General features: G+C 37.1%; 1 protein-coding gene and 1 long non-coding RNA gene across 10 annotated transcripts in view; one reads left to right on the forward strand and one right to left on the reverse strand.

Moving 5' to 3' along the window:
• The window catches only part of WIPI1 (WD repeat domain, phosphoinositide interacting 1), a 52,861-nt gene extending 27,808 nt beyond the window's left edge, over positions 1 to 25,053 (reverse strand). The window contains exons 1-3 of the mRNA XM_072645505.1: positions 24,807 to 25,053; positions 20,540 to 20,622; positions 9,340 to 9,509 (exon numbers count right to left, since the gene is read on the reverse strand). Of these exons, the coding sequence (XP_072501606.1) occupies positions 9,340 to 9,509; positions 20,540 to 20,622; positions 24,807 to 24,892 (339 nt within the window). The 5' untranslated portion in view covers positions 24,893 to 25,053. The remainder of the gene's footprint in view (positions 1 to 9,339; positions 9,510 to 20,539; positions 20,623 to 24,806) is intronic.
• LOC140528052 (uncharacterized) overlaps positions 25,027 to 26,581 on the forward strand; it is a 34,807-nt gene continuing 33,252 nt past the window's right edge. For 2 of the 9 annotated variants that reach the window (XR_011975040.1, XR_011975042.1), the window contains exon 1: positions 25,037 to 25,419. This is a non-coding gene — a long non-coding RNA (uncharacterized lncRNA). Of the gene's footprint in view, positions 25,420 to 26,581 lie in introns of all 9 variants that reach the window. The other 7 variants (XR_011975035.1, XR_011975036.1, XR_011975041.1 and 4 more) reach the window with 5 other exon arrangements.

The following is a 26,581-nucleotide window of genomic DNA, read 5'->3' on the forward strand; positions in this document are numbered from 1 at the left end:
TTTAGAGATTTTCTAGGTCAAACCTCTCATTTTACAAAAGAAAAAAATACCTTAGGGCTGGAAAGGGTAATAACTTGTCTAAAATCACAAAGACAGCAAAAAACTGGCTGGGATTTGAATCCAGATAGTCTTTCTGAACTTTTTCTACTGTTCTTTGCTTCTGCCTACATGATCACTAGAGGCCTTCAAATAGAAGCTGGATGACCACTTGTTAGAAATGTCACAGAAAGGAAAATTCCCTCATACGTATGGATTTGACTAAATGACCTCTGACATTCTACAATTTTACAAAAGCTGATCTGAATCTAACTTTTCCTGGTAAACATACACACATATACACTCACCAATTAATATGATAGCTAGAAATATGAAAAATGCAAAACCTTAAATAATTATGTTTTCTAATTGAAGTCTGTCATTTTCATTTCTATGTGCAATCTTTAAAAAATGTAATAGATCCAGAACATTTCCACTCAGGCATTTTGATAGTAAAATGTCAGTGATTCTGTTAGATATACTTCACAGACTCTCTTTCAAAGTTCACAATGAAGTTTCCTTTGTTTGTTCTTTTAATGGCCCAATACTTTACTTCTCTCTAAGTATAAAGCTGCCTTTTGTGTTCAAATCTTTCTACTCCTTCCTAGAGTAGTCCTAGTAAAACTGTTACAAAGGTAAAGTTTGTCTTAGTAGTAATCCCTTCAGTCCTTTTAGTTTATCTCCCCTAAACAAAGGATACACGAGGATTTCATGCCTGTACCTTAACTGTTTGGTGTTCTCTCCTGTACAAAGATTTTCCTTCTTTCCTCACAAACTTAACTTGTCTTATGACCACAGCTTTCCTTGGCCTTGATCTTTGCTAGGTAACCATGATTTGGAATGAGTTAATCAGATAAACAAATCCATGCTAATATTTAGATAATGATCCCATTAGCTAAGTAATGTGTTATTCTTCCAAGTAATATAGTGCACATATCTCCCTAAGGAATGACGGTAACCTGATTGTTACAGAGGCTTTAATCACTGGAAACTAAAGCCAAAATAACCTTTGTTACTGTAACAATGATACCATAAGGCCAAAATGGAAAGAAGTGTAAAAGATTTCCAGGTCAAAATTATTCTGGCTTACTGTGCTTTTTTTTTCTTTTCTTTTTTTTTTTTATGGTGCTTTCTCAATAGAATGACTTGCCAAGTTATTTAGACATATATTGCTAAAAGAGTATAATCAAGTTAGAATAAAAAGTTGGAATAATCTATTTTTTCTTTTTACATTCAAACTCATTTCATCACATCATTCCCCATGTAAATGTTCTAACACCAGCCCTCTCCCCCATTTTTTTAAAGCAGCCCCACAAGTGGTAGAACAATGAAATATGTCCTTGCTGGAGAGGCTGGTTGCTCACAACTGGATGGAGTACAAAGAAGCAAGAGCAGTTAATTCCTCTAGGTCTAACCAACTGCCTCTCACTCTATTTCTTTATTTCTCTTGCTGGGAGAACTGCACACGCAGTTAATGAGGATTGGAAAAACCACCCAGTCCTTTCTCCTGTAACAAAGGCTAAACCTTAAATCTGAAACTTGAAAGAAAAGTATACTCCAGAAGTAAAAGTTACTTTCCAAAGCATTGCTTTCCCTTTCTGTAACAAATACTTGCCCTAAAAAGTAAATTTCCTTTTCAAAGGCAAGAGTGGAATTGCTGGGATCACAGGATCAGAGACTTAAGAGTTGGAAAAGACCTTGAGAGTCATCCAATTCAGCTTCCTTATTTTATAGATGAAGAATTGGAGGCCCAGCAAGGCACACAGGTAGGTCAGATTTCAAGATTCAAACCCAGTTTGCTTGACTCCAACTTTAGCATTCCCCTCCCACCGCTGCCCCACCCCTCATATGATAAGATCTGAATTACAAATAATTTAGCCATAATTGCTCTGGAGTTTTGGGTGAGAATTTAAAAAATTAGTAAAGGCTGCTAAGGGAAGGGTGGTGCCAAACAGTAGAAAAGAAGTGGGGGTATAAAGAAGAGAAGCGAATTGTGTACATAAATAGTGTTTGAGAGTTCTGATGACTCTGTAGAACATGAGCTGATCAATCTTAAAAGTCATATCAAATCAGTGTCAAAAAGAGGTAACCAAGAATAAACTAATCTTCTTCTGTAGACTACCACTAAATGAAAATATGTCCAATGGTCTACAAACAAATCACAAATCATCTTAGAATTGGAAGGAACTTCAGGATCCAACTAATACAACCCATTCCTAAAAATGAAGTTCCTTTAAAACTTATCCAACAATTACTCAGCAATCTTTCGATAGAGGATCTCTAGTGACAGGGAACATGATACCTTCTGAGACAGCCCATTCTACTTTTAAAAAGTTTTCATTATTAAAGTTTTCCCTTTCCTAAAGGTGTTTCTTTGCAACTTTCACCCACTGGTCTTGATTCTGCCTTCTGGGGCCAAGAAGAACAAGTCTATTTCATCTTCCATTTGACAGTTCTTCACATATTTTAAGGTAACTCTCTTTTTCATGTTAAACATTCCCAGTTCCTTTAATCACATAGGCACGAACTCAAAGCCCTTTACCATCTTGTCCCCTCTGCACACCCTCGAGTGTATTAATGTCCTTTTCTACAATGTCAAGCTGACATAATATGCCAGATGCGATATCAACAGGATTCTGCTACTTCGTTAGTCCTGGGCACCATGACTCTTGACTGCCATATCCCACTACTGACACATAATTAGTCTGAAGTCCAACAAAGGCAACACTTTATTCAAGCATTTCTCTTTAAAGCTTTCAAGTACAAATACATTCAAATTACCTTTCACTTAATAAAAATCATTCCTCCCTTGTCCCTTCTATGGTTCACACATTCAAGTTCCACATTCTCTACTCTCTCTGTATAAAAGAACATACTTCTCAGGTAAGAATTTTAGACCCTGCAATCAACCTGCTTTCCACATAATTCAGTGGTGCTCTAAATGAAATTATTATGTTATCTCAATGAAAATAGTATATTCCCACAAATAGGTTTTTAAAAAGCCTTTCACTTTCCTCCCCTTCACCCTCCCCAAACTCCTCTCTCTCTGTCAAAATCTGCCTTGTAACACAAAATATTTTGTCATGTTAACAGAACTTGTTAATATGAAATATCTGGTGGTACGTTTGGCCATGAGTATCTATAAAACAAAGAAAAAATGGAAAATGACCCTTAATCCTATGTAGCTTCTACTTTTGTAGTGATAGTGACATGAGTGACAGGTTGGAGGTGGGCAGATAGTGCTTAGAATGCCACAGGTTTGACATCATCTATAAACTGCAAATTGGCTAATGGTACTCTAAATGTAAGACTCAGGGGGGCCACCATGACAACATGAAAATACTGGTAGCGAAGCTAAATAATATCATTCTTGATACTCGCTATAAACAATACTAGAAGAAAAAAGGAGGTTGCACCTAAATGGAAGACTGACTTACAGATATATTTTGGAGAAGCAAAGGAAGGAGTAAACATAGCACGTTTTATTGCATACAAAAGCAATAAGAAATGTTTTTTCATGGGATATCTAGTCATCTCATATGGAAGTACTGGAAAGTATATAAAAGAAAAAAAAGACCACCATGAAAAACAATTGCAGCTTATATACTGACAGTGGGTGTGAGGATGAAAAGGCAGAGAAATTCTACGAAGAACTTAGTGATTATATCAATAAAGAAATTAACAAAAATCATATGATCATATCATTAGATGCAGAAAAAGTTTTTGGCAAAACACAACACTCATTCCTATTAAAAACATTTGAAAGCACAGATATAAATGGATTTTTCCTTAAAATGATAAGAAGTAAGTACTTAAAACCATCAGCAAGCATCTGTAATGAGGATAAGCTAGAGTGAAACAAGGATGTCCATTATCACCAATATTATTCAATATTGTATTAGAAATGCTAGAATAGTAATAAGAGAAGGAAAAGAAACTGAAGGAATCAAAATGGGCAATGAGATAATAAAACTACCTCTTTTTGGAAACAGTATGATGATATACTTGGAAATTCTAGAGATTCAACTAAAAAGCTAGTTGAAACAATTAATAATTTTAGCAAAATGGCTGGATACAAAATAAACCCACATAAATCATCACCATTTCTATATATCATTAACAAAGCCCTGCAAGAAGAGATAGATAGTAACAGTTACTCCATTTAAAATAACCATAGAAAGCATAAAATACCTGGGAGTATACCTGCTAAGACAAACCAGGAACTAAATGAACATAATTATAAAACACTTTTTATACAAATAAAGTTAGTGGAAAAATATCATTTGTTCAATGGTGGGCAGAGCCAATAAAATAAAAATGTCAATTCTACCTAACTAATCTACTTATTCAATGCCATCCTAATTAAATCACCAAAAATGTTTTATGCACTAGAAAAAATAATAACATGTTCATTTGGAAGAACAAACACTCAAGATAATAAGGGAATCGAGCAAAAAATGTGAAGGAAGGCGGTTTAGCAGTACCAAATTTTAAACTGCATCATAAGGTGGTAATTATCAAAACTATCTCATACTGGCTAAGAAATAGAAAGGTGAATCAATGGAAAAGAGTAGACCTATAATACACAGTAATAAATGATTATAGTAACCTTGTGTTTGACAAATATAAAGATTTAAACTTTTGGAATAAGAATTTGCTATTTGGCAAAAATTGTTGGAAAATAAAGCAGTCTGACAGAAACTAAGTTGAGACTAATATCTTACACCATTTACTGAAGATAATATCAAAATGGATACATGGCCTACATACAAAGGAAGATATCAAGAGGAAATTAGAAGAACATGGAACATACAGATAGAAGAATTATGAAAAACCAGAGATAGAGAACAGTGTGAGATACAAAATGGATAATTTTGATTATATTAGATTAAAAATGTTTAGTACAAATAAAACTAATGTAGCCAAAATTAGAAGGAAAGCAGAAAATAAGAGGGAAAATTTATTGACAATTTCTCAGATAAAGGTCTCCTATCTAAAATATGTAGAGAACTTTGTCAAATTTATAAGAATATGAGTCATTCCCTAGCTGATAAATGGTCAAAGGATATGACTAGGCAGTTTTCAAATGAAGAAATCAAAGCTATATGTAGTTCTATGAAAAGCGTTTTAAATCATTATTGATTAGAGAAATGCAAATTAAAATAATTCTGAGATATCATCTATAAGATTGGCTAAAATGGTAGAAGGAGAAAATGATGAATGTTGGAGGGAATGTGAAAAATTGGGACATAAATACACTGTTGGTGGAACTGTGAACTCATCTAACTATTGCGGAGAACAATCAGAAATTCTGCCCAAAGAGTTATAAAACTATGAATACCCTTTGACCCAGCAATTACCACTATTAGATCTGTTTCCCAAGGTCATCATGGAAAAAGGAAATGAACCTATACGTTTCAAAATATTTATAGCAGCTCTCTTTGTGGGTGGCAGAGAACTGGAAATTGAGCGGATACCCATCAACTAGGGAATGGATAAATAAGTTAAGGTATGTGATTGTGATGGAATACTACTGTGCTATAAGAAATGATGAGCAGGTTGATTTTAAAAAACAACATGGAAAGACATGCATGAAATAATGAAGAGTGGAATGAACAGAACCAAGAGAATGTTGTATACAGTAAGAGCAATATTGTTTGAGGAATAACTGTGAAGGACTATATTGAGTATTAGAAATATTCAAATCAACTACAAAGGACATATAAAATAATATGTTATCCATCTCCAGAGAGAGAACAGATAAACAGAAGTATGTATATTATGGTTTTACATCCATAAATACATATACACACATGTATGTGAGCACACAAACATCTCATTCATTGTTCTTCATTCTCAAAGAACATCATATCATCAAGGAAAATGATGTCATGACTTGCAAGTGAATTGGATTTAAATGAGAGAGGGCTATGCAAAGTTTTCAGCCTCACTTTCTTCTCTGGAGCCAGATGGATAGATTGGCAAGATATAGATCAGGACTAACTAGATGCAGTGGGAGGCCTTGGCCTTCTTAAGCTAAGGTCTTTCCTGGGTCTCACTCTGACTGAGGCAATGTCCATTCAGTGATTAAGGTTAGGCAAGAAATGAGCCAAAGAATGGTCTCTTTTATGTATTAAAAAAATTCAATCTGGGAAGGGAAGACCATCAGGATTTCTGGTCAAAAAAGAAACAACTGCTATTTACACTCACTCTGAGCCATCAGAGTCCAGACAATGACCAGGTGACACTTGGGCTTGAACTTATTGTGGGCCAATCTATGAAAGCCAGAGTGATTTGGGTTTAAGACACTGTCCTTCCTCAATCTAGGCCATAAACCCCAAGATATGTTGTGAGGTTACAGTGATCAAAATTTATATTCCTTAGGGCAGAGCACCTACAGGTAAGGGTATGATTCTGTGTGTGCATGTGCATGTGCATGTGCATGCGTGCGTGTGTGTGTGTATGTGGTGTGAAATACTGGCCTTCTCTACTGCAGGGCAGGGTGGAATGGAGAGAGAGAGTTTGGAACTTAAAATGTAATAAATAAATAATTTAATTTAATTAAAAAGTAACTATCATATCTTCCAAATTAAATCCACATACATTCTGATATATGATGACTTCAATGCAAAGATATTAAAAAAAAGGTGTCAAGAATTATATAGAAATGTGTGGATTAAAGAAAAAGAATGAAAGAAGCTGAAGTCTTGTTGAATCGAAGTCTCATGTTGCTATGCCATGAATACTTGAAAAAAACAATTGTTAGATGCCAGACATGGCAAATACCAAATAAGATTGCAAAAAGAAATAATCAGGAAAAAAATTCATTATTGATGTGGATGTCTTCCCTGAATCAGCTATCTATAAGCACTCACACCACTTGAGAGCAAAAACCAAACTCAGCAAAAGCAAGAAGAATGAATAATAAACAAAAATATGGCATACAAATGATTGCTTTCAGTACTTTTTTCTTTGACCTGGAAAGTATATTTTAGCTATGACTTTCTTGAATGTTTTCATTCTGGGCTTTTTTTCCAGGAAGTATTGTAGGTTAGGCCTGTCTCAAGGCAATCCCTTGGTAGTTTAGGTTTGATGTTGGAGAAAAAAAGAAGAGACACTGAGAAGCCATTCAAAGATTAACAAAAGAAAATTTACTTAGCCACAGGAAGAGAGGATATTCAACAAGGATCTGACTAAAGTTTCGCTGCCAGAATTTCCCATCATTTTTCACCACACATGCAGCAGAGAGCTCCTGGAGCTCCTTGTGGCTGCTTTGTTATTCAGGTAACCAAGAAGTGAAGTCAACAGCTTGAGCCTCAAAGGCTCAAAGGATGATTTTTAAAACTTTAAAACTTTTAAAACCTCAAGGATGATTTTTAAAACTTTTAAGGGAAAACAAACAAAACTAGCCTAACTTGTATGAGGACAGGGCTTAGAGTATTGCTCCTACCATAGGAGATAACTGGTAGATTTTTTCCATCATCATTTTGCCCTCTAGTTCTAATAGATCTGGCAGTTTTTGTCTGATTTCTTGAAATATGTCACCCAGCCTTCTTATTCATTTATTTTTGGTTATGACCACCAGATGGTCTGGTGATTCTTAAATTGTCTCTCCTTGAGACGTTTTCCAGGTTGGTCATTTTTGCATCGTTTCATTTTTTACAAGTACTCTTACAGTCTTTGTGGTTGGTACAGTTTTTTCTCTGAGGATCTACTTGGTAAGAAGCTACTCTTCTAGATTTACTTAGGGGCCTTCTTTCAGTATAAGGCATTTTTTCATTGTGTTCAGCATTTTCTTTTCTTAACTCACATCTTCACACCCAATTTGGAGATTTGTGTTTTAGTCAGACTATGATTCTTTTCATTCTCTTGGACGGTGCAGGCAGGCCCTACTTGGTCCTAGATGACATAGCTAAGATTAGGTCCTAACATCTACAGGAATCCTTGGTTTGGGGCCTTGTCTCCTACTGGCTCAATTTAGGTTTGGGCCTTAGCTCCTTTTTCTGCCTTCTTCTCCTGGCACAGTTTCTAACATGGAGTTGGTTCCATTCCTGACTATGGCCTTGACCCAACAAATGTTGACTGTGTTGGTAGCAGGCCTCCAAGACCCCAGGTTTTTGACTTCTCAAGGTGCTACCCTAACCCTTCACCTTACTATGGACCATCTGTGACTTGAGCATGGGCTGTTTGGACACTGTCTGGCCCTATCTCTGGCAGAGGCTCTGGGTTAAATACTAATCTTGGAAAAGTAGCACCCTGTCTCCTGCAATGCCTTCCATGTGGACTCTGTGGGTTTGGGGTCCTGCACTGGGAACTGTTCTGGCTCTTATTCCCATGGAGGTTGGGGAATGAGCTGTGCTCGCATTGATATGGCCCTGTCTTCTGCAGAGGCTTGAGTATGGGTTCCTTGGCTGTATATATGTCTGGCCCTGTCCCTTGTTGTAGGACCTGGCTGTTTTTGAATGATTACCCAGTCTTCTATCTACCTGGCCTGTTTCTGCTACAAGCTTTTGCTGGATTCTGGCAGTTTTCCTGCACTGGATAGAAAAGTGTATAGTTGTTTCTCTTTGACTTTCTTTATCATTACTCCTTTTTGCGCACTTTTCGAACTTTACTGGGAGATTTGTGAGGGAGTTTGGCTCTGATACACCTTAACATGTCATGATCTTCCTATAATTCCTGTGGCATATAGCTGAAATACATCAGGCCTGAACTAAACAGGGAATTATCAATGAGAAATAAACAACAGAAATGACAACACTATTTAAAATAATTTTATATATTAATTTGACTACTATAAATCTATTGGAAGAGAACCAAAAGGAAAGAAAGAAGGAAGAAACAAGCATTTATTATGTGTCAGGCATTCTGCTAATCACTTTACAAGCACAATCTAATGAATCCTCACAACAACTTTGGGAGGTAGGTGCTATTATAATTCCCATTTTACAGATGAAGAAACTGAGGCAGATAGTGGTTAAGAGAATAGATTGGGATCACAGAGCCAGTAAGTGTCTGAGGTTGGATTAAAAGTCAGGTTGTCCTGATTCTGAGTCCAGTGCTTTATCCACTGTGCCACTTAGCTGCCTCTAGGTAGAAAGCCCAGAAAAGCACCTTAGTGAGCAAACATTTCACTTATTGGGAGAGTGGAAGAGAGAGAAGCCAAATGCAGCACTGTTTTAGAAAATAAAATCATCTTCCAAAGCAGGATAATGGATGCTTATGAGTATTAATTTCTATTACTTTATGCAGATTTTTGCATTATCATTATACTGTCTGAAAAAGGGGACTTTTCTTCCTTACCTGTCGGTTCAGCCTTATGGACAGGATGTTGCTAGAATAGCTGTAGTTACAGATTTCTGTACCCTTTTTGAAATGATACACATTCATCTGCCGTGGTTTTGTGTGACTAACCACCACAACCAAGCTACTCGAAAAGAGGCGCTCTACAATGTAGACATCTGGTATGTCACCTAAATGGAGAAGAAAAAAAATATAATTTACAAATTTCCTACACAGGAGTATAAAGATTAGGAGTCCTGGGATAACCTCATTCTTAACTTTCCTTGAGTTCTACTCACAACATGTGAACCATTAGTAAGCATCTTTAATCATGTCTTTAAAACAATACTGCTCTTACTACTCAGAATAATTATTTCAGTTTACCTTTTAAAAGTTCAAAATGATAGAGATGACTCCATGGGTTGGCAAACAGTCAATCAACAAGTACTTATTAAGTGCTTCTATGTGCCAGGCAATATGATAAGTCAGGCTGGATGGTTGCAGTCCTTCCTTCTTGAAGAAGATCAAAATGACATCACTATGCTACAGTCAAGTTACAGTGTGTCTGACTGTGGCTGGTAAAACCTATGAGCTCTGAATGCTCTACCAAAGATCAGGCGGAAATAGTCCATATGAACATGTGGGGTGGATTCTCTAAATCTGCACATCTTGCATTTCTTTTGAGCTACTTCAGTTCTGCTTTATGTGCCAGGCACTGTGCTACGTGATAGTAATACAAAGAAAGGGAAAAAAACCCCAGTTCCTGCTCTCAAGGATCTCATGGTCTAATGGAAGAATAAAAGAAAACAAAACTATACACAAATAAAATGTAAACAGGATAAATTGTAGGTAATCAACAGAGGAAGGAACTAGGCATCTCATTTCTATCACTAACTTTATAGGTTACCCTATGTCTGGGCCTCCTTTTTCTACTTATAACGAGGTGGCTTGTTAATTGGCTTTAAAAACCACAGAGGTTTGGGGAAATCTCAATGTAGTCTACCTTTTCCTAGGTTGTAAGACAACATGGAGCAACTGAAGTACTGTAGCCTCCCTAATTCTCCAATTCTCTCTTGCACCTAATACTGAGAGGCTTTATCAAGAGGTGTGGTCAGATCTGACCTCTATTTCCAGTTTAATGAAACTTGAGTACTGTTTTTGTTTTTTAATTTCTCCCTTGTTCTCCATGTAGAACGCCAGGTTGATAAATCATTATCCAAGCTTGATTTAAGCTTCTATTTCTATCTAAATGTAGACTTCATATCTGCACTACTTATTCACAATTAAATGAGTTGAACCACAGGTAATAAAACAAACCAGAACCTACTCATTCCCCAACCTGCCCAGTAGTAGAGGTACAGAGGCTTTGAGCCTTACTACTACTTCGGCACAATTTCCTTATCATCATGCTTCAATATGTTCCTTTTTTTTCTTAACAATTTTTTTTTTTTGGATAAACAAAAATTTCCTCACATTTTCCCCCCCAACCTCATTGAAGAAAAAAGAAAAACAAGATCCTTGTAGGAAATATACGTAGTCAAACAACAAATTCTCAGATTGGTAATATCCAGAAAATATCTATCAGTTTGCACCTTAAGTTCTTCATCTGAGGGATGATTAGTTCTCTGACATCATAGTTAGTCACTGCTTTGAGTAGAATTAAATTTTTCAAAGTTGCCTGTCAACAATATTTTTATCAACTGTATAAATCATTCTTCCTGGTTTTGCTCACTTTTCTCTGTCTGAGTCCATTTAGGTCTTCCCAGGTTTCTCTGAAATGTCCCTTTTTATAATTTCTTACGGCACAATAATATTCCATTACATCCATATGCCATAATTTGTTCAACCACTCCCCAACTGATGGACATCCCATTATTCCCAAGTCTTTGCTATCACAAAATGTACTATAATATTTTTGTACAGGCTCGTTTTCTGCTTTCATCTCTTTGTGGCACAAGCCTGGAGCATTTTTTCACAGGCTATTGGCAGCTTGCATTTTTTTTCCTCTTAGAACACTGCCTGTTACCTCCCTTTGATGATTTAATTAGGAAATGGTTCTTATTTTTAATAAATTTCAATCTGTTCTTTTTTTAAAAAAAAAGATTCATTTATTTTTAGTTTTCAATATTCACTTTTATAAGATTTTGAGTTTGAAATTTTTACCCCCTGCCTCTGCTCCCCGCTTCCCAAGACAGCATATAATCTGATACAGGCTATACAGTACAATCATATTATACATATTTCCACATTAGTCATGTTGTAAAGAAGAATTAGAACCAAAGGGAAAAACCATAAGAAAGAAGAAACAAAAAAATAAGAGAAAAAACAATATGCTTCGATCTGCATTCAGACTCCATAGTTCCTTCTCTGCATGTGCACAGCATTTTCCATCATGAGTCTTTTGGAATTATCTTAGGTCCTTGCATTGCTGAGAAGGGCTAAGTCTATCAAGGTGGGAAATCATGCAATGTTACTATTGCTATGTGTACAATATTCTCCTGGTTTTTCTCACTCCACTCAGCATCAGTTCATGCAAGACTTTCCAGGTTTTTCTGAAGTCTGCTGTTCATCACTTCTTATGGAACAATAGTATTCCATTACATTCATATACCACAACTTGGAATTGATGGGCATTCCCTCAATTTATAATTCTTGGTCACCACAAAAAGAGCTGCTATAAATAATTTTGTACATGTGGGTCCCTTCCACATTTTTATGATCTCTTTAGGATCCACATCTAGAAGTGGTACTGCTGGGTCAAAGGGTATGCACAGTTTTACAGCCCTTTGGATACAAATTGCTCTCCAGAATGGTTGGATCAGTTCACAACTCCACCAACAATGCATTAGTGTTTCAATTTTCCCACATCTTCTCTAACATTTATCATTTTCCTGTTTTGTCATGTGATAACCAATCTAATGTGGTACCTCAGAGTTGTTTTAATTTGGATTTTCCTAATCAATAGTGATTTAGAGCATTTTTTCATATGATTAGAGATAGCTTTAATTTCTTTATCTGAAAACTGCCTGTTCATATCCTCTGACCTTTTATCAACTTAGTTGACTCAGCTCCCTATATATTTTGGAAATGAGACCTTTATCAGAGACACTGGCTGTAAAAAATTGTTTCCCAGCTTTCTGCTTCCCTTCTAATCTTAGTTGCATTGGCTTTGTTTGTGCAAAACTTTCTTAATTTAATGTAATCAAAATCATCCATTTTGTATTTCATGCTTGAATACATTCTTTACATATCTTAGAAATTAAACCATTATCAAAGAAACTTGCTACAAGTATTTTTCCTCCAGTTACCTATTTCCAATTTCTTCTGCATTTGGTTCTTTTTGCATAAAAACTTTTTCATTTTATGTAATCAGGAATGTCTACTTTATCTTCTTGGATCCTCTCTATTACTTATTTGGCCATGAACTCTTTCCTTATAATTAACTCATTCTTAAAAGACATGCTTGTGCTGTATACCCTGCTCATTCTTGGGGCTGTCATTAATTGACTTCCAGGCTACCATCTCACCTTTTTCCACTGACTTTCTCTTGATTGTTTTTTCTTTCTTTACTTTTGGTTTTCAACATTCACTTTTATAAGATTTTGAGTTCCAAATTTTTCTGCCTTCCTTCCCTCCCCTCTCCCTAAGATAGCATGCAATCTGATACAGGCTTTACATGTACAATCATATTAAAAACGTATTTCTACATTAGTCACGTTGTAAAGAAGATTGGTTGTTTTTTTCCACACCATCCCTTGCTATCATCCATAGAAACACAATATGTGTACTGATGACTTTTCTACTAGCTTAATTAAAATATTTTTCTACTTCCTCAACTCTAGTCACCTCATTTTTTCAAATCATTTTAGCGACATAGCAACATGGCAGACGTCATCATTTTTTTCAAATTGGGCAAAATCCAAGATCTAGAATTTGAGAATTCTATTCTGATCAAATCATTCCGTACTCCTTTCCTACTACACTTATCAATTGTAATGATCCCATTTCAACTCTCATAGTCCTTTTCACCCACTCTTAGCTTTACCTGCCTCCATTTGCAACCTGGTCTGCCAACTTAATATTTCATTAACTATTACCCTAGAGTCACATGTCCCCTAATTTTCTTTCAAAAAGAAAATCTGTTCTAGTGATATCTTCTGACTTATATCAGAGTCACTGTATTAAGTGCTTTTATAATATTTGATTTTCACAACTCTGTGAAGTAGATGCTGTGGAAACTGAGGCAAGAGGTTGTTAAGTGATTTAACCAGAGTCACACAGCTATAAAGTATCTGAGGCTGGATTTTAACTAAGCAGTTCCTGACTCTTTCCACTGCATCACTAGCTACCTGCTGTTTTCTTCTTTTTTATTTCACTGCATATAAGTTCATACAAATCCCATGTTTCTTTAAATTTCTCATATTTGTCATTTCTTATTACTCGAAAATGTTCTGTCACATTCACATACTATAGTTTTTTCAGCCATTCCCTAATCAACAACTACTCCTCCCAGTTCTTTGCTATTACAAAAAGATGCTTTGAATATTTTAGCAAATATTGAACCTTTATTCCTAATTTTTATTTCCCTAGGTTCTGTGCTTAATAGTAAGATTGATGGCTCAAAGGCTAGGGACATTTCAGCTGCTATTTTTGCATAATTGAAAACTGATGTAGAGAATAGTTCAATTAAGTCACTACTCCACCAGTAAGTTAATATACTTAGCTTCCCATAGCTCCTTCAACATCGATTGGTCTCATTTTTTGATCACTGTTTGCCAATTTATGAATGTGAAATGAACTCTTGGAGTTGTTTTAATTTACATTTCTCTTTCTATTACGTAATTCTGAATATTTCTCAAATGGATGTTTATGGTTTGTAATCCTTTTGAACTGTTCATTCTTTTTAACAAGTGATTATCCATTGGGAATAGCCCTCTGTGTTATATATTTGTGTCACTTCTCTATATATGTTAGTCCTTTCAATGATATTTAATATAAATTATTTTTCTTCTACTTTTATTATTTCATATATGAAAAAGTCTTTTAATTCTATGGAATCAGAAAGTCTATTTTGTCTTGATTTTCTCTATCCTTTGTTTGGTTAAGAATCCTGTAGTTGTAAAAGGTACACAATCTCATTCTCTCCATTTTTATGATGTAACTTTTTATATTCAGGTTATCTATTTTGACCTTATAATGGAAGATGATATAAGATGTCTGTTTGGTCTAAACTTAATCTGTGTTGAGCTGAAATCCTTCTCCCCCAATAATTTGTTCTTGTATTTATCAATCATTAGACCGTTTGACTGCTTTTTCTTCTTGCTTACCTAGTCTATTCCACACATATTTATTCTATTGTTTTTTAATTAGTATCTAAATGCTTTTGGGGACTACTACTTTATAACACACTTGGAAGTCTGACTATCCCCTAAATTCTGCTAATCCTAATCTGTGATCAACATCCATCATACAATTTTTCTATCCCTTTCATATGGCTGCTGAAGAGTCACAAAATTGAGTTGTCTTTCTCTACTACAAATTCATGGTGAATAAGCTCAGCTAAGTCCTTGCTGTTGCTCAACAATCCTACTGCCCTATTCTTATTGACTCATTCTCTACAATAGCTCCAACCTTTTCTCCTCTTCTCCCCAGCATTCCCTTACTTGCACCACTTTTTTAGTGAATTTTGGAGTAATCTGACAAGAACTCCTTCAGCTATGGTCTCCTGTTTCCCAAATCATTAGTAATAGGATCCTTTCTCTCCGGCCCCAGAAGATAAGCCAAACCCACTCCTAAGACTAATTCTTCTACATAGCTTTGAAAGTTACATACTGGAATTTCCAATCAAGACAGCTACCCAAATGGGAGACAGACTACCCAGCTCTCACATATCTTTTCTAGCAAAATTTTGAAATGTTCAAGAGACTCAATAATAACTAAGAATGCTGTGAAACTACAATAATTGAGTTTTTCTTCCTCAGAACTGCACAAAAAGTCAACCAAAAGCCTGTCAAGAAGATATTGTAGTTGTAATTTTTTTGGGTAAATGTAAATTTTGGGGAGTACTCATCCATTTCATATGGCACTGAGTTTTCTACATATAATTATGCAAAATAGTTGCTAATAACTTCATTTCCTCATTTTTTGTGAATTCTTATTTCACTTTGATATTGTCAATTTCATTTCCTTTTTTTGAAGATCAGATTTCCTAATAAATTTGTCTATTTTTTTAGTTTTTACAAAAAAATCCAACTCCTAGTTTTAATTATTTATAAATCAATTCATTTTTCCTTTAATTTTATTAATCTCTTCTTTGATTTTCTACTTTAGTGTTGAGCAGATTTTAAAATTTGCTGCTTTTCTAGTTACTTCATTGCATGCCTAATTCACTGACCTGTTTTGTCTTTCTTTTGTTGTTGCAAATGTTTAGAGATATAAATTTTCTCTTAAAAACTGCTGTGGAATACCCCCAAAGTATATTGTCATTCTCTTGGATGAAATTCTCTACCATTTCTATGATCTGTTCTTTGACCCAACAATTTTTTTTGAGTGAATTCTCCATTTAAGTTTTAATCCTCTCTTTAGAGGTCCTTTATAATATTTAAGGCATTGTGATCAGTAAGTGTGTGTGTTTTTTAAAAATATTTCTCCTTTTCCGCATTTATGTAAAGGTGCCATAAAATATTGAGAATGTGTATATTGCTTTTTATTACCATTCAATAATGGCCAGATATCTATCATTTTGTGTATTTCCCTCCAACATATCTTGTTCTGTTTTTAACTTTGTTCCTGGTCCCCTTTTTACAAAGAAGGTGGTAAAAAGAAAGGAATGTGATCAATGCTAGTGACCTAAAACTGAAGCCAGCTGTTTCCCTTACCCTTGTATCTCCTCTTTTCCTCCTACCTACTTTAATCACTTAAGACTGTTTTTGTTTTGAGAAGCAATTGGGGTTAAACTGACTTGCCCAGGGTCTCATAGCTAGTGAGTATCTGAGGTCAGATTTGAACTATGGTCCTCCTGACTCCAGGGCCAGTGCTCTAACCACTGTGCAACCTAACTGCCCCTGACATCAGATCTGGAATATTTATTTTTACTTTTATTAGAAGATAAGCATTTCATCATCTTTTATTCCTTTCAAGATCCCAAATGTGTTCACCTTTCTAAGTTTTTGTTTTTTCACTTTGGGCAAAATTCTCTACTTTTTCAAAGTTTCTACCCTACTCTGATCTTTCCATCAAGAATGTTTCAAAGTTTTCTATTTAGTTCCATTAAAGGTCCTTTCCTCCAGTCTTACAATTTAAGTTACTCTTGGCTGTAAATCATTATCTTTTGCCTTTTGGAATATGATATGCCATGATTCCTTCTTTACAGTAGTAGCTTCCAAGTCTTGTGTGATACTAACTGTGATTGCTTGGTATTTGAACTTTCTCTCTGGTCATTTGTGGTATTTTCTTTGACTTGGGGGCTCTGAATTTTGACTATGATGTTCCTGGGAGTTTTTTGCCTCTGATGCTTATTCCATGAGTGAACTTGGAAAGTCAGTTTACTTCCCTGGGCCTTAGTTTCTTCCTCTGTAAAATGGGGGAAAGGGAGACAAGTTCTATGATCATCCTCTGTCATTTATCTTCACTCTTTTTTTTTTTTTGCTATTAATATCTCATCTAACTACAAACATGCTCAGGTTTCCCCAATCTAAAAAGAAAACAAAAAACCACTTCACTACCAAGTCACACATTTCTCTCCTCTTCCTCACTGCTAAGTTTCCTAAAAAATCTACATTGAGGGCCTCCACTTCTTTATTCAAAACCTTTTAATTTGGCTTTCACAGTACTAAAGACACTCTAAGGTTATTAAAGACTAACTACTAAGTAATGATCCTTTTTCCCCTCTAGCCTTCATTCTCCCTGATTTCTCTAAAACTTTCTTTTTCAAGCAATCAAACACTGTTTCCTTTTGGATACTCTCATTTCCTGTCTTCAGAAACACTATATTCCTGTGGCTTTCCTCCAATTTCTCTAATTGTTCCTCTCCTTTGCTGATTTGTCACCATCTTCTAAACTTCTTAATGTAATCTCCCTTGGCAATTCATTCTCATGGCTTCAACCATGACCTTTAAAATGGCTATCTTCACTCCTGATTTTTCTTCCATGCTCCAGACCTGCACCTCCAAATGCCTACAGGTTCTAAACCAAGCTGTTTGTTTTCCCCCACATTCCCTCCTCAGACTTCAGCTTTGGCACTTCCATTTACCTTATATTCTTTCTCTTTGCCTCTCTTATCAATTACCATGTCCTGTGGAGCCCATGACCTCCCTCACATCTGTTCCCAACCTCTTTATTCTCCCACTCCCATAACCTTAGCATATGTCTTTATTCCTATCCACCTGAATTGATTTCAATATTCTTCCAAGAGGTCTTCTAAGCCTCCATTTTTTCTCTACTTCAATCGATTCTTCACATCTTTGCCAGAGTAATTTTTTATGCATAGATGTGGTCATATCACTACTCTATTAAAAACTCTTTATCAGGTCCCTAGGCAGCTTGGCAGTGCAGTGGATAGAGTGACAGGCCTAGAGTCTGGAAGACCTGTGTTAAATTCCAGCTTCAGACTCTTCTTAGTAGCCATGTGATGCTGGGCAAATCATTTAACCCTTTTTTGCCTCAGTTTCCTCATTGGTAAGATGAGCTGGAGAAGGAAATGACACTACTCCAATATCTTTACTAAGAAAACCCTAAACAGGGTCATGAAGAGTCAGATATGATTGAACAACAATTAGGTCCCTATTGTCACTTGAGTAAAGATAAAGTTCTCTTGCCTGCCATTAAAAACCTACTATAATCTTGCACAAACTTACTTTTCCTGAACTCTCCTCCACAAATTTATGTTTTAACCAAAAAGCAGACCACTTTATGCTTATGTTCATATTGCTTCCTATGCCTGGTACATTATTCTCACTCCTTTTGACTACTGAATTCCTATCTATCTTTTAAAGACCAACTTAAAACTACCTCTTCATGAAGCCTTTTTTAGTTTCCTACCTTTATTTCTACCCTCCCTATCCTCTGGTCAGTAGGAACTTTTCTCTGGGACTTCATATTACATTTTAATCTAAATAATTTATCACATAATATTAATAAATAGTTATCTGTCTTTTCCTCCTACTAGGCTGGAAGGTCTGAAAGGGCAGAGGTCTTGTTTTATCAAAACTTTGTATGACTCTCCAGCACTTAGCACAGTGGTCATCATATAGTGGAGAGTGAAGAAATGTTTGTTAAAATATGTCAGTTTTCTGCCTAATTTATAGAGATGTAAGAAAAAAATGAGAGGTCTTTTACAAATAAGTCCAAATCTGATTTACATGAATATATGAAAAAAAGATATTTAAAAAATTTATCATTTCACTGTCTTCCTGGGGGAGCCACAGTTAGTAAAATAAATTAAACACATTCTTTACAGCATTTCTTAGAACCTGAACTACTAGTGCTACCAGATTATTTAGCCTGCAGGGAATTATTCCTGAGACTGAATTATTTTAAATATGCAGCAGAATCCTTAGATCGCTATTATACTGATACTATATGAATAAGGTGGGTGCAATTATTAAAATTAAGGAATAAGTTTTTTATAGTTTCATAGCCACAGAAGCAAATGTTGCCAATCTTCCAGAGGCTGACAAACAATAAGACATAGGTAACTGACCACTTATCTACTGGTTCAAAGCCCATCATAACCTACCTCCCCCAATCTTTTTCAGTCTTCTTACACCTTACAGTCTGCTATGTATTCTTTGATTTGGTGAGGCAGTTAGGCAGCACAAAGGATAAAGTGCCCTGCTTAGAGTCAGGAAGATCTGGGTTAAAATCTGGCCTCAGACATTTATTATCTGTATGACCCTGGACAAAGCACTTAACCCTTGTTTGCCTCAGTTTCTTCATCTATAAAATGGAGATAATAATAGCATTTACCTCCCAAGGTTGTTGTGAGGATCAAATGAGATAATAATTGTAAAATGATCAGCACAGTATCTGGCACACAGGAAACACATATAAATGTCAGCTATGACTATTATTATTATACTGGTCTCCTTGCTGTTCCTCAAACAAGACATTATATCTTACAGCTCCAGACATTTTCACTGGCTGTCTCTTATGTATGGAATGCCCTCCCTTCTTATCTCTGCCTCTTGGCTTCCTTCTAGTGCAGGCTAAAATCTCACCTTCTACATGAAGCCTTTCCAATTCCTCTTAATTCTAGCGCCGTCCTTCTGATGATTATTTCTATTTTTCCTGTATATAGTTCGTTTGTACAGTTGCTTGCATTGATTCAATTGTGAAATCATTGAAGACAAAGCCTTTCTTTGTATCCCCAGAGCTTAGCATAGCACTTAACACATATAAGGCACTTAATAAACTCTTATTAACTAACTTGTTTAATAAAATTGTGAGTATAACATAAAATAACACTAGTGGTATGATATAAAGGACAGAATATAAGATAGAATGGATAGAATATAATATAACGGATAGGCAGAATGGGAGTTAGAAGGACCTCATTCAAGTCCACAGGTCATGTGACCCTGGCCAAGTCACATTCTAAGAAAGCCCTAAAGAATTTTCAAAGACTATAAATTGCAGAACAGTTGTTGATCTGCACTGGCAGAAGGAATTTCTTCTTTGGGAATCTCTTCTACCAATTAAATCGTGTCTACCCAAAAAGAAGGGAAAAAAGTTCCCATTTATATAGCACTTTATAATTTACAAAGCAACTAACAACTTCATGAGGTAGGTCATGTGTATCATTATACACATCTTACAAATGACGAAATTTAGCTCCAGAGATATTACGCAACTTGACTAAAGTCACAAAACTAGTCACCTACAGAGGGAGGTTTTACAATTGCACTTCCCCTTCTACACCTCATGTTATTTTTCATTTGTAATTAAAACCCAAGAAAATGTGTTAGCAAAACTGTCTCAAATGAGGGAATTTCATAATACAAAGGAATTTTACTTGAGTCATCACCCAAGAGATCATTAATTGCCTCCCTACAACCTTTTGCTTTAAAGGAAAATGAGGCAGTACCATGATCCCTTTCAAATCCTGGAAAATCCAGACCAAGTTTATAAGGAACAAGAAAAGGAAGAGGGTGGGATTCTCCAATGCTAGAAATTAACATTTAAAATGATGACTAAGTAGGAATGAAATTAAATAATGACTTACTGCTTTCATGGACTTGGTCTAGTTGTTCCACAGAACTCAAGGAAAATAACCTATACCCAGTTTTGGTTCCAATTGCTAGGGATCTGCAATAGATAAAAGAATGGAAATGACAAGATGCATTGTAGTAGAGCAGACTAATGAAACAAACCCTCTTTCTCTTCTCTCAACCAAGTAAAGCATATTGTCTGCCAAGAAAACAAACATACACTCTCCTGGCCCCCTCCCCCCCCCCCCCCCACAGTCTGAGTCTCAATTGGTAAATTCCTATATAATCAGGTACGTATTGGCCGGCAGGCAAAATTATAATCAAAATAAAAGGGTCAGTTTAAATTTCAAATGCAAATTGTAAATTAGTCTATTTATTAATGATATGAAAATCTACTAAGTACATATAGCTGTCTTAAAAGTTAGATAGCAATGATATAGGGGTATTTCTAAATTGTCACTGATCACTGCCCATCTCTGGTACTTAGAAGAGTTTTTTGGTTTGCTTTAGAAGTGAAATAAACATAGTGAAATTGAATAGAAAATGGCTGTTCTCTCAGCTCAAAAAGTGATGATGGAATAGAATCTATCATTCTAAATTTTATACATACATATAAATATAGATATATTTAGATATATAGAAATCAAAATAATCAGTAAGTTTAGGTTTTAAATAAGTCAAACCAATTATCTGGCACAATTTGGACAAAATTAATATGATTTAACTTTTCATATTTCAACTAACTCCAGTCCTCTTGATGAACATCTGGTCACTGGATTCAGATGGCTCTGGAGGAGAAGTGAGGCTGGTGGTGACCTGCACAGCCCTCCCTCACTCAAAACAAAGTCAAGTGCAAGTCATGTCATCATTTCTCTGATGGCATGGTCTTCTTCAGCAACGAAGGACAAACACACACACTTTAAGTGACACAGATAATCTTTAAGTGACTCTGATTTCCCTGAGGAAATAAGCCCAGTTGACCATAGAGAGGCAGGCCAAGATCTTCTTGAACGCCAATTTATGTTTTCAGCTTAGTGTTTTGTTCTTAATAAGGTGCATCTAAATTAGCAGCGAACAAAACAGAATCCTAGTATAAGAGTAAGCAGAGGTAGAGTTGTATAAAAGATTTTGTTTTGGAGTTAGAGACAGGGGAAATATGGATTGGACCCTTGCCTCCCACACTTAGTAATATGACCATGGGCAAGTCACTTTTTTTGTTTCAGTTTGCAAAATAAGTATGATAATAATTCCTCTAGTACCTAACCCTCTAATACTGTCTCCTAAAGTTCTTATTTTGTCTGGCCTAGGGTTTCATTTGTGTAGGGAAAGCTCAGTGAGGAACCTCCCTTAATCTATAATATTTACCTGTTCTGCCAGGCTTGAAGAGATTAAGTGACTTGCTCAGGGTCACAAAGCCACTTTGTAGCAGCAAGACTTGAATCTAGGTCTTGCTGAGTCAGAGGTCATTGTTTAACCACCAACATACTGTATCACAAGGTTATCAGGATCAAATGAAGTGTTTGTGAAGTTCTTTGCAAAACTTAAAAGTGCTAAATAAAATGTATTTTATTATTATCCTCTGTGGTGAAATTATCAAGGTGAAACTTAAACTTCACAACAAAGTATAAATTAAAGTGAAGCAATGACCATTATTATAGGGTTGGATGGCTATAGCCTTTTCTTTCATTAACATAAAGACTGGACTTCCACACCTTCTAATTATACACTGATACAGTCACCTTCTACAGACCATAGTAACTGTTCCTTTCTTTAACAATCTCAACTAGCTGAAATGCCACTCTTACATTAAATGTTTACTTAAAAAATAGGGTTCTTTTAGCTTAAGCACCAGTATAACTGCAATGACTGAAAAAAGAAACCAAGCTCCGAAGAGGAACTTACTTTATTTCTTTAAGATAAAACAAAGAAGCATTTAGCTATATACCTAAATTTTAAATTGACAAAGGGAGGGAGGGGAAAATGCTGCTTATTCTCATGTAACATTGACTTAAATACTTAGCACTTTATAGTAATTTTTAAACAGTGCTTTTGCTTCAACTATGGAGTGAAGCATCCTCATTTTATCTGTGGGAAAGTGTGAGTCCTATTAATTCAAAATTCTTTTCATTAGCTACAAGATCTAGACATGAGGCTGAATTTGAATCAAGGACTTCCAACTTCCAGATCAATGTTTCTAAGATTTACTACATTAGTGATGTTTATTGCCTCTTATGAAAAGAGATTTCAAAAAGCCCCTTTTCTTAAAAGTGCGTGTTATTCACACAGACACTCATGAGTTATGTCTTTTATATTCTTGAGTGTCAACAACTACTTTTACAAAGAATACAACTACATACTAAATACGTCTGATGATGGGCACTGATTTATTTTAAAACTGTGTCACCTAATCCATGGTTCACAGGGACTATAACGACAACTTTTATTTATAGAAGAGATTAGGCTGCCCAACAGAGAGCTTCCATCTAAAAAAAAATGAAATGACAGTAGGAACTGAGGAAGTTAATCAAACATCCCCACAGATCTGAAAATAATGTGCTATTTTAATAGTTCAGCAGAAGCTGATATTTATTTGACAATGTTAAAAAACACTACAATAAAGTTAAAATTACTATTTAAAATCCATTACTCATTGAGTTCTAACATAAATTTTCAAGCATCTATTATTAATTTGCAAACGGATCCCCTTCTGTCTAACCTGTACGCAATTGGCAAGAGCAATATCACCCAGGCATTTCAACAGCCACAACTTCTTGCAAAATACATCTTACAAAACTTTAAAATGCTATCAAGCCTAAGCTGCTGTGCTGCTCAATTACACAAAAATTTTCAAACAAAGGCACATTGTGAGGCACAGTGTGTTTTAAAATAAAAACAGGGTGAATGGAGAGCTGGGCTACATAAGAGTACAGGGTGACCTTAATTATAGGGCTATAATGTTCAATATTAGCATAGCTCTGTAGCCGCCGTAGCTCAAGCATGAAATCTACTCAGAATAACTAGCATTTATACAGTGCTTTAAATATGTCTCTCACTGCAGCCTCCCAACAACCCTGTGAAGTAAATGCTATTATTATTCCCATTTTACAGTTGAGGAAAACTGGCACAACCAGAAGTGAGAATAGGAAGTAGCCAACTCTCTGATGATTTGGGACTATATATGAAAGAAGGCTGTCCACATGGCTGTAAGAAAAATAGTTTTGTGAAAAGAGAGAGTCTAGCATATTGGGTCAAAACACCTAAATTACAGTTTAACAACTTATGTTGAGGTTATAAGCAACTCCAGTTAACAACCAGGCCCAAAGGGGAGAACCGAGGAGATATATCAAGCTCCTTGAGGGCACAGGCTTTTTTTTTTCTTCTTTGTACCCAGTGCCTAGCAAACAGCAGCTCTGCACCTAAAAAAAATACATGTTGAATTTCATTTAAGACAATGTGATGCTCAACTCCTCTGCAAAAGGCAACATTTGTGCAAAAAGCCTCTTCTGATTTAGAAAAACGGGTTCTGGTTCTGTCCCAGGAGATGAATGAGAGACCAGGCGGAAGCCACAACTTTGGTGCCTGACTTGTTGGGAACAGGGGAACACCAAGGCTGGCCCAGAGCAGGAAGGGTTAGCTGAAAAGACTGCCACATCTCTGTCCCGAGTCCTAGCGCAGCTGCCTCGTTACCGTGGCAAGGGACGAAGGGGAAAACAACGCTTCACACCCCCGCTGGATCCCCCTTCTAGCCTCCTCCAGCCCGCTCTGAAACGCCTACTACGTGCCCCACATTCTTCAAGCTCCTCTCCTCTCTGCTCGGACCAACCTGCGCTGCTCCCTTTCTCCCCTCCCCTCCTCCTCTTGTTTTCCCACCATCAGCCGACCCTCTTTTTTTCTGCTTTCTTCCTTCTTCCCCCCGTTTCTCCCTCCCCCCACCCGTCCCTGCTCAAGGCGAGCAGCCTTTGGTTTGGGTGTTAACTCGCTTTGAATGCCACGGTTGAAATCAGACCTTGGGAGATGGGAAAGTCGGGGGTCGAGAATCATGTGACCATCATGTGACTGCCCCTCTCCCTCTCTCTCTCACTCATGCCCTCCCACCCCTCAAATCACCCAGTAGCGGCGACATGACACCTCTCCCCTTGCTGGCCGCCCCCGCTGCCTCTCATAGGACTGAAGGGAGGAGACTTCAGCCCGACATCGGTCGCGACAGACCCCGCCCCACCCCTGGCTGGGAGTCGCCGGGCGATAGGCCTCGGAAGGGGTGGAGGTGGCAGCGCTGCTTACGTGCGGTCCTGGTTGAAGGAGAAGCAGCTGAGCCCGGCTTCGGCCTCCGCCACACCCGGGGGGACTTCGGCCACCTCTGCCTCCATGGGGGCGAGGGGAGAGGGGCTCCGCCTGACAGGTGATGGCGGGTCGCGACAGCCGCCCAGATAAGCCTCTCCGCGGCGGCGGCGGCGGCAGCGGCTCCTCAAGCCCCCCCCTCCCCGCTCGCACCCCCCCCCGGCCCACCTCCACAGCTGGCAGCCCGGCACGGCCGAGCAGCTGACTGGGTGGGGCCAGAAACAGCCGCCTGCCATTGGTAGCCACCCCACTCTGGGGCGGGGCTGCCGGATCGACCAATCGCTAGTAGCTGGGGGTGGTACTTCTTGGTAAGGGACCCTGCCCCTGGCCCAGAGACGCGGTCGCTCATTGGCCTAAGGGTTTAACTACGTGGCTACAGGCCACGTGGTAGTGTTTTCTTCGCCTGGGCTGTGGGGTGGAGAGGTGCAAAGCTAAGGTCCCTTAGGAAGGAGAGGCACATCTGGAGCCTCTGGTACGTGCCCCTGGAGGCAGCCCCATTGCCCGAAAGAGTCCTGCACCCCCGGCTTCGGTAACTATTTTTACCAACCTGTTCCCGGTAAGCAAAGCATAGGTTTCATTAAAGAGCAAGGGTGTCTTCAACGTGAAGATACTTCCCAACACTTGTTTCTTAACGGCAGGAAGAAAGAATACATCTTTGAGCCAAAAGATGTTAAATTGAATTTTGTTGAATTGAATTAATCCATTTCTTTGAAATTGGGAGAGGGAGTCCATCTGTTAACTTTTGCCTTCCCCGTGCTGTAAATTCCTCAAAGAAGGAGACTAAAACTTGAATTCCTAGAGTCCTGAGTTATAAATAACGAATATGCAACCTTGGGGAAAGAGAGGAGAGAAAAGGTACATATTTAGAAGCTATGGGCCTAGAATCAAGGTAAGGCAGAGAAATTGGATTGGATAATATAAATCTTTGAGGTTGACATCCCCAGTGGCATTTCAAGCCCTAGCATCCTGAGGTGGAAAAGACCTGACCCTTTTTCATTTTGTTCCATGTTCCCTTCTTTCTCTCTGATGAAAGAATTATAAGGCACTTTAAAGATATTTTACTTCTAGGTTGGTTCACGGCTGTGCTATGAATGAAAACTTCTATTTAGGTGTGGCACTACTGCACTTTAATGTTCCAAGTCAAAGGAACATTACCTGCCAGCTCAGCTTTATACCTCAGTCCTCTGTACAGTAAGTCAATGTTCTATTTAGAGAAGCAAGACAATTTGTACAACACCTCCTAGTTAGAATGGTGTTTGGAATGCTGGGTTCTATTTCTAGATCTGGCTCTGAGTCACTGCATCGGGAAGCAAGAGGCTTAAGGTCTCTAGGCTGCAACTGTAAGGTGAGGAGGAAATAGCAGACTTCATAAAACTTGAGAGCAAATTCATAAATGTACCTCACTTTGTGAAATTTATTTCTTCCTGGAAAGCTATGTAAGCTGACTTTATATATTATTTTGTACCAAGTGAACAAGTGTATCTTTAAAAAAAATTTCTATTATTCATCCTTTCAGAAAACAACAATAACAAAAAAATGTGGTATAAGCCATATATTATCATGGAACCGAAATAGCTTACAACAAAGTAAGCTGGCGTTTGATAGTTTAAAAAGTCCTTTCCTCAAAATAACCCTGCCAGGTAGGTGTTATAAGTATAGTGGGTGTGTACCAGAGGATTCATGCTGAAAGGATCCAAGCAGTTCCAAAATAAGCTTTA

Source organism: Notamacropus eugenii, chromosome 2 (assembly GCF_028372415.1).
Source record: "Notamacropus eugenii isolate mMacEug1 chromosome 2, mMacEug1.pri_v2, whole genome shotgun sequence".
In the NCBI taxonomy this organism is placed as follows: Eukaryota; Metazoa; Chordata; class Mammalia; order Diprotodontia; family Macropodidae; genus Notamacropus; species Notamacropus eugenii.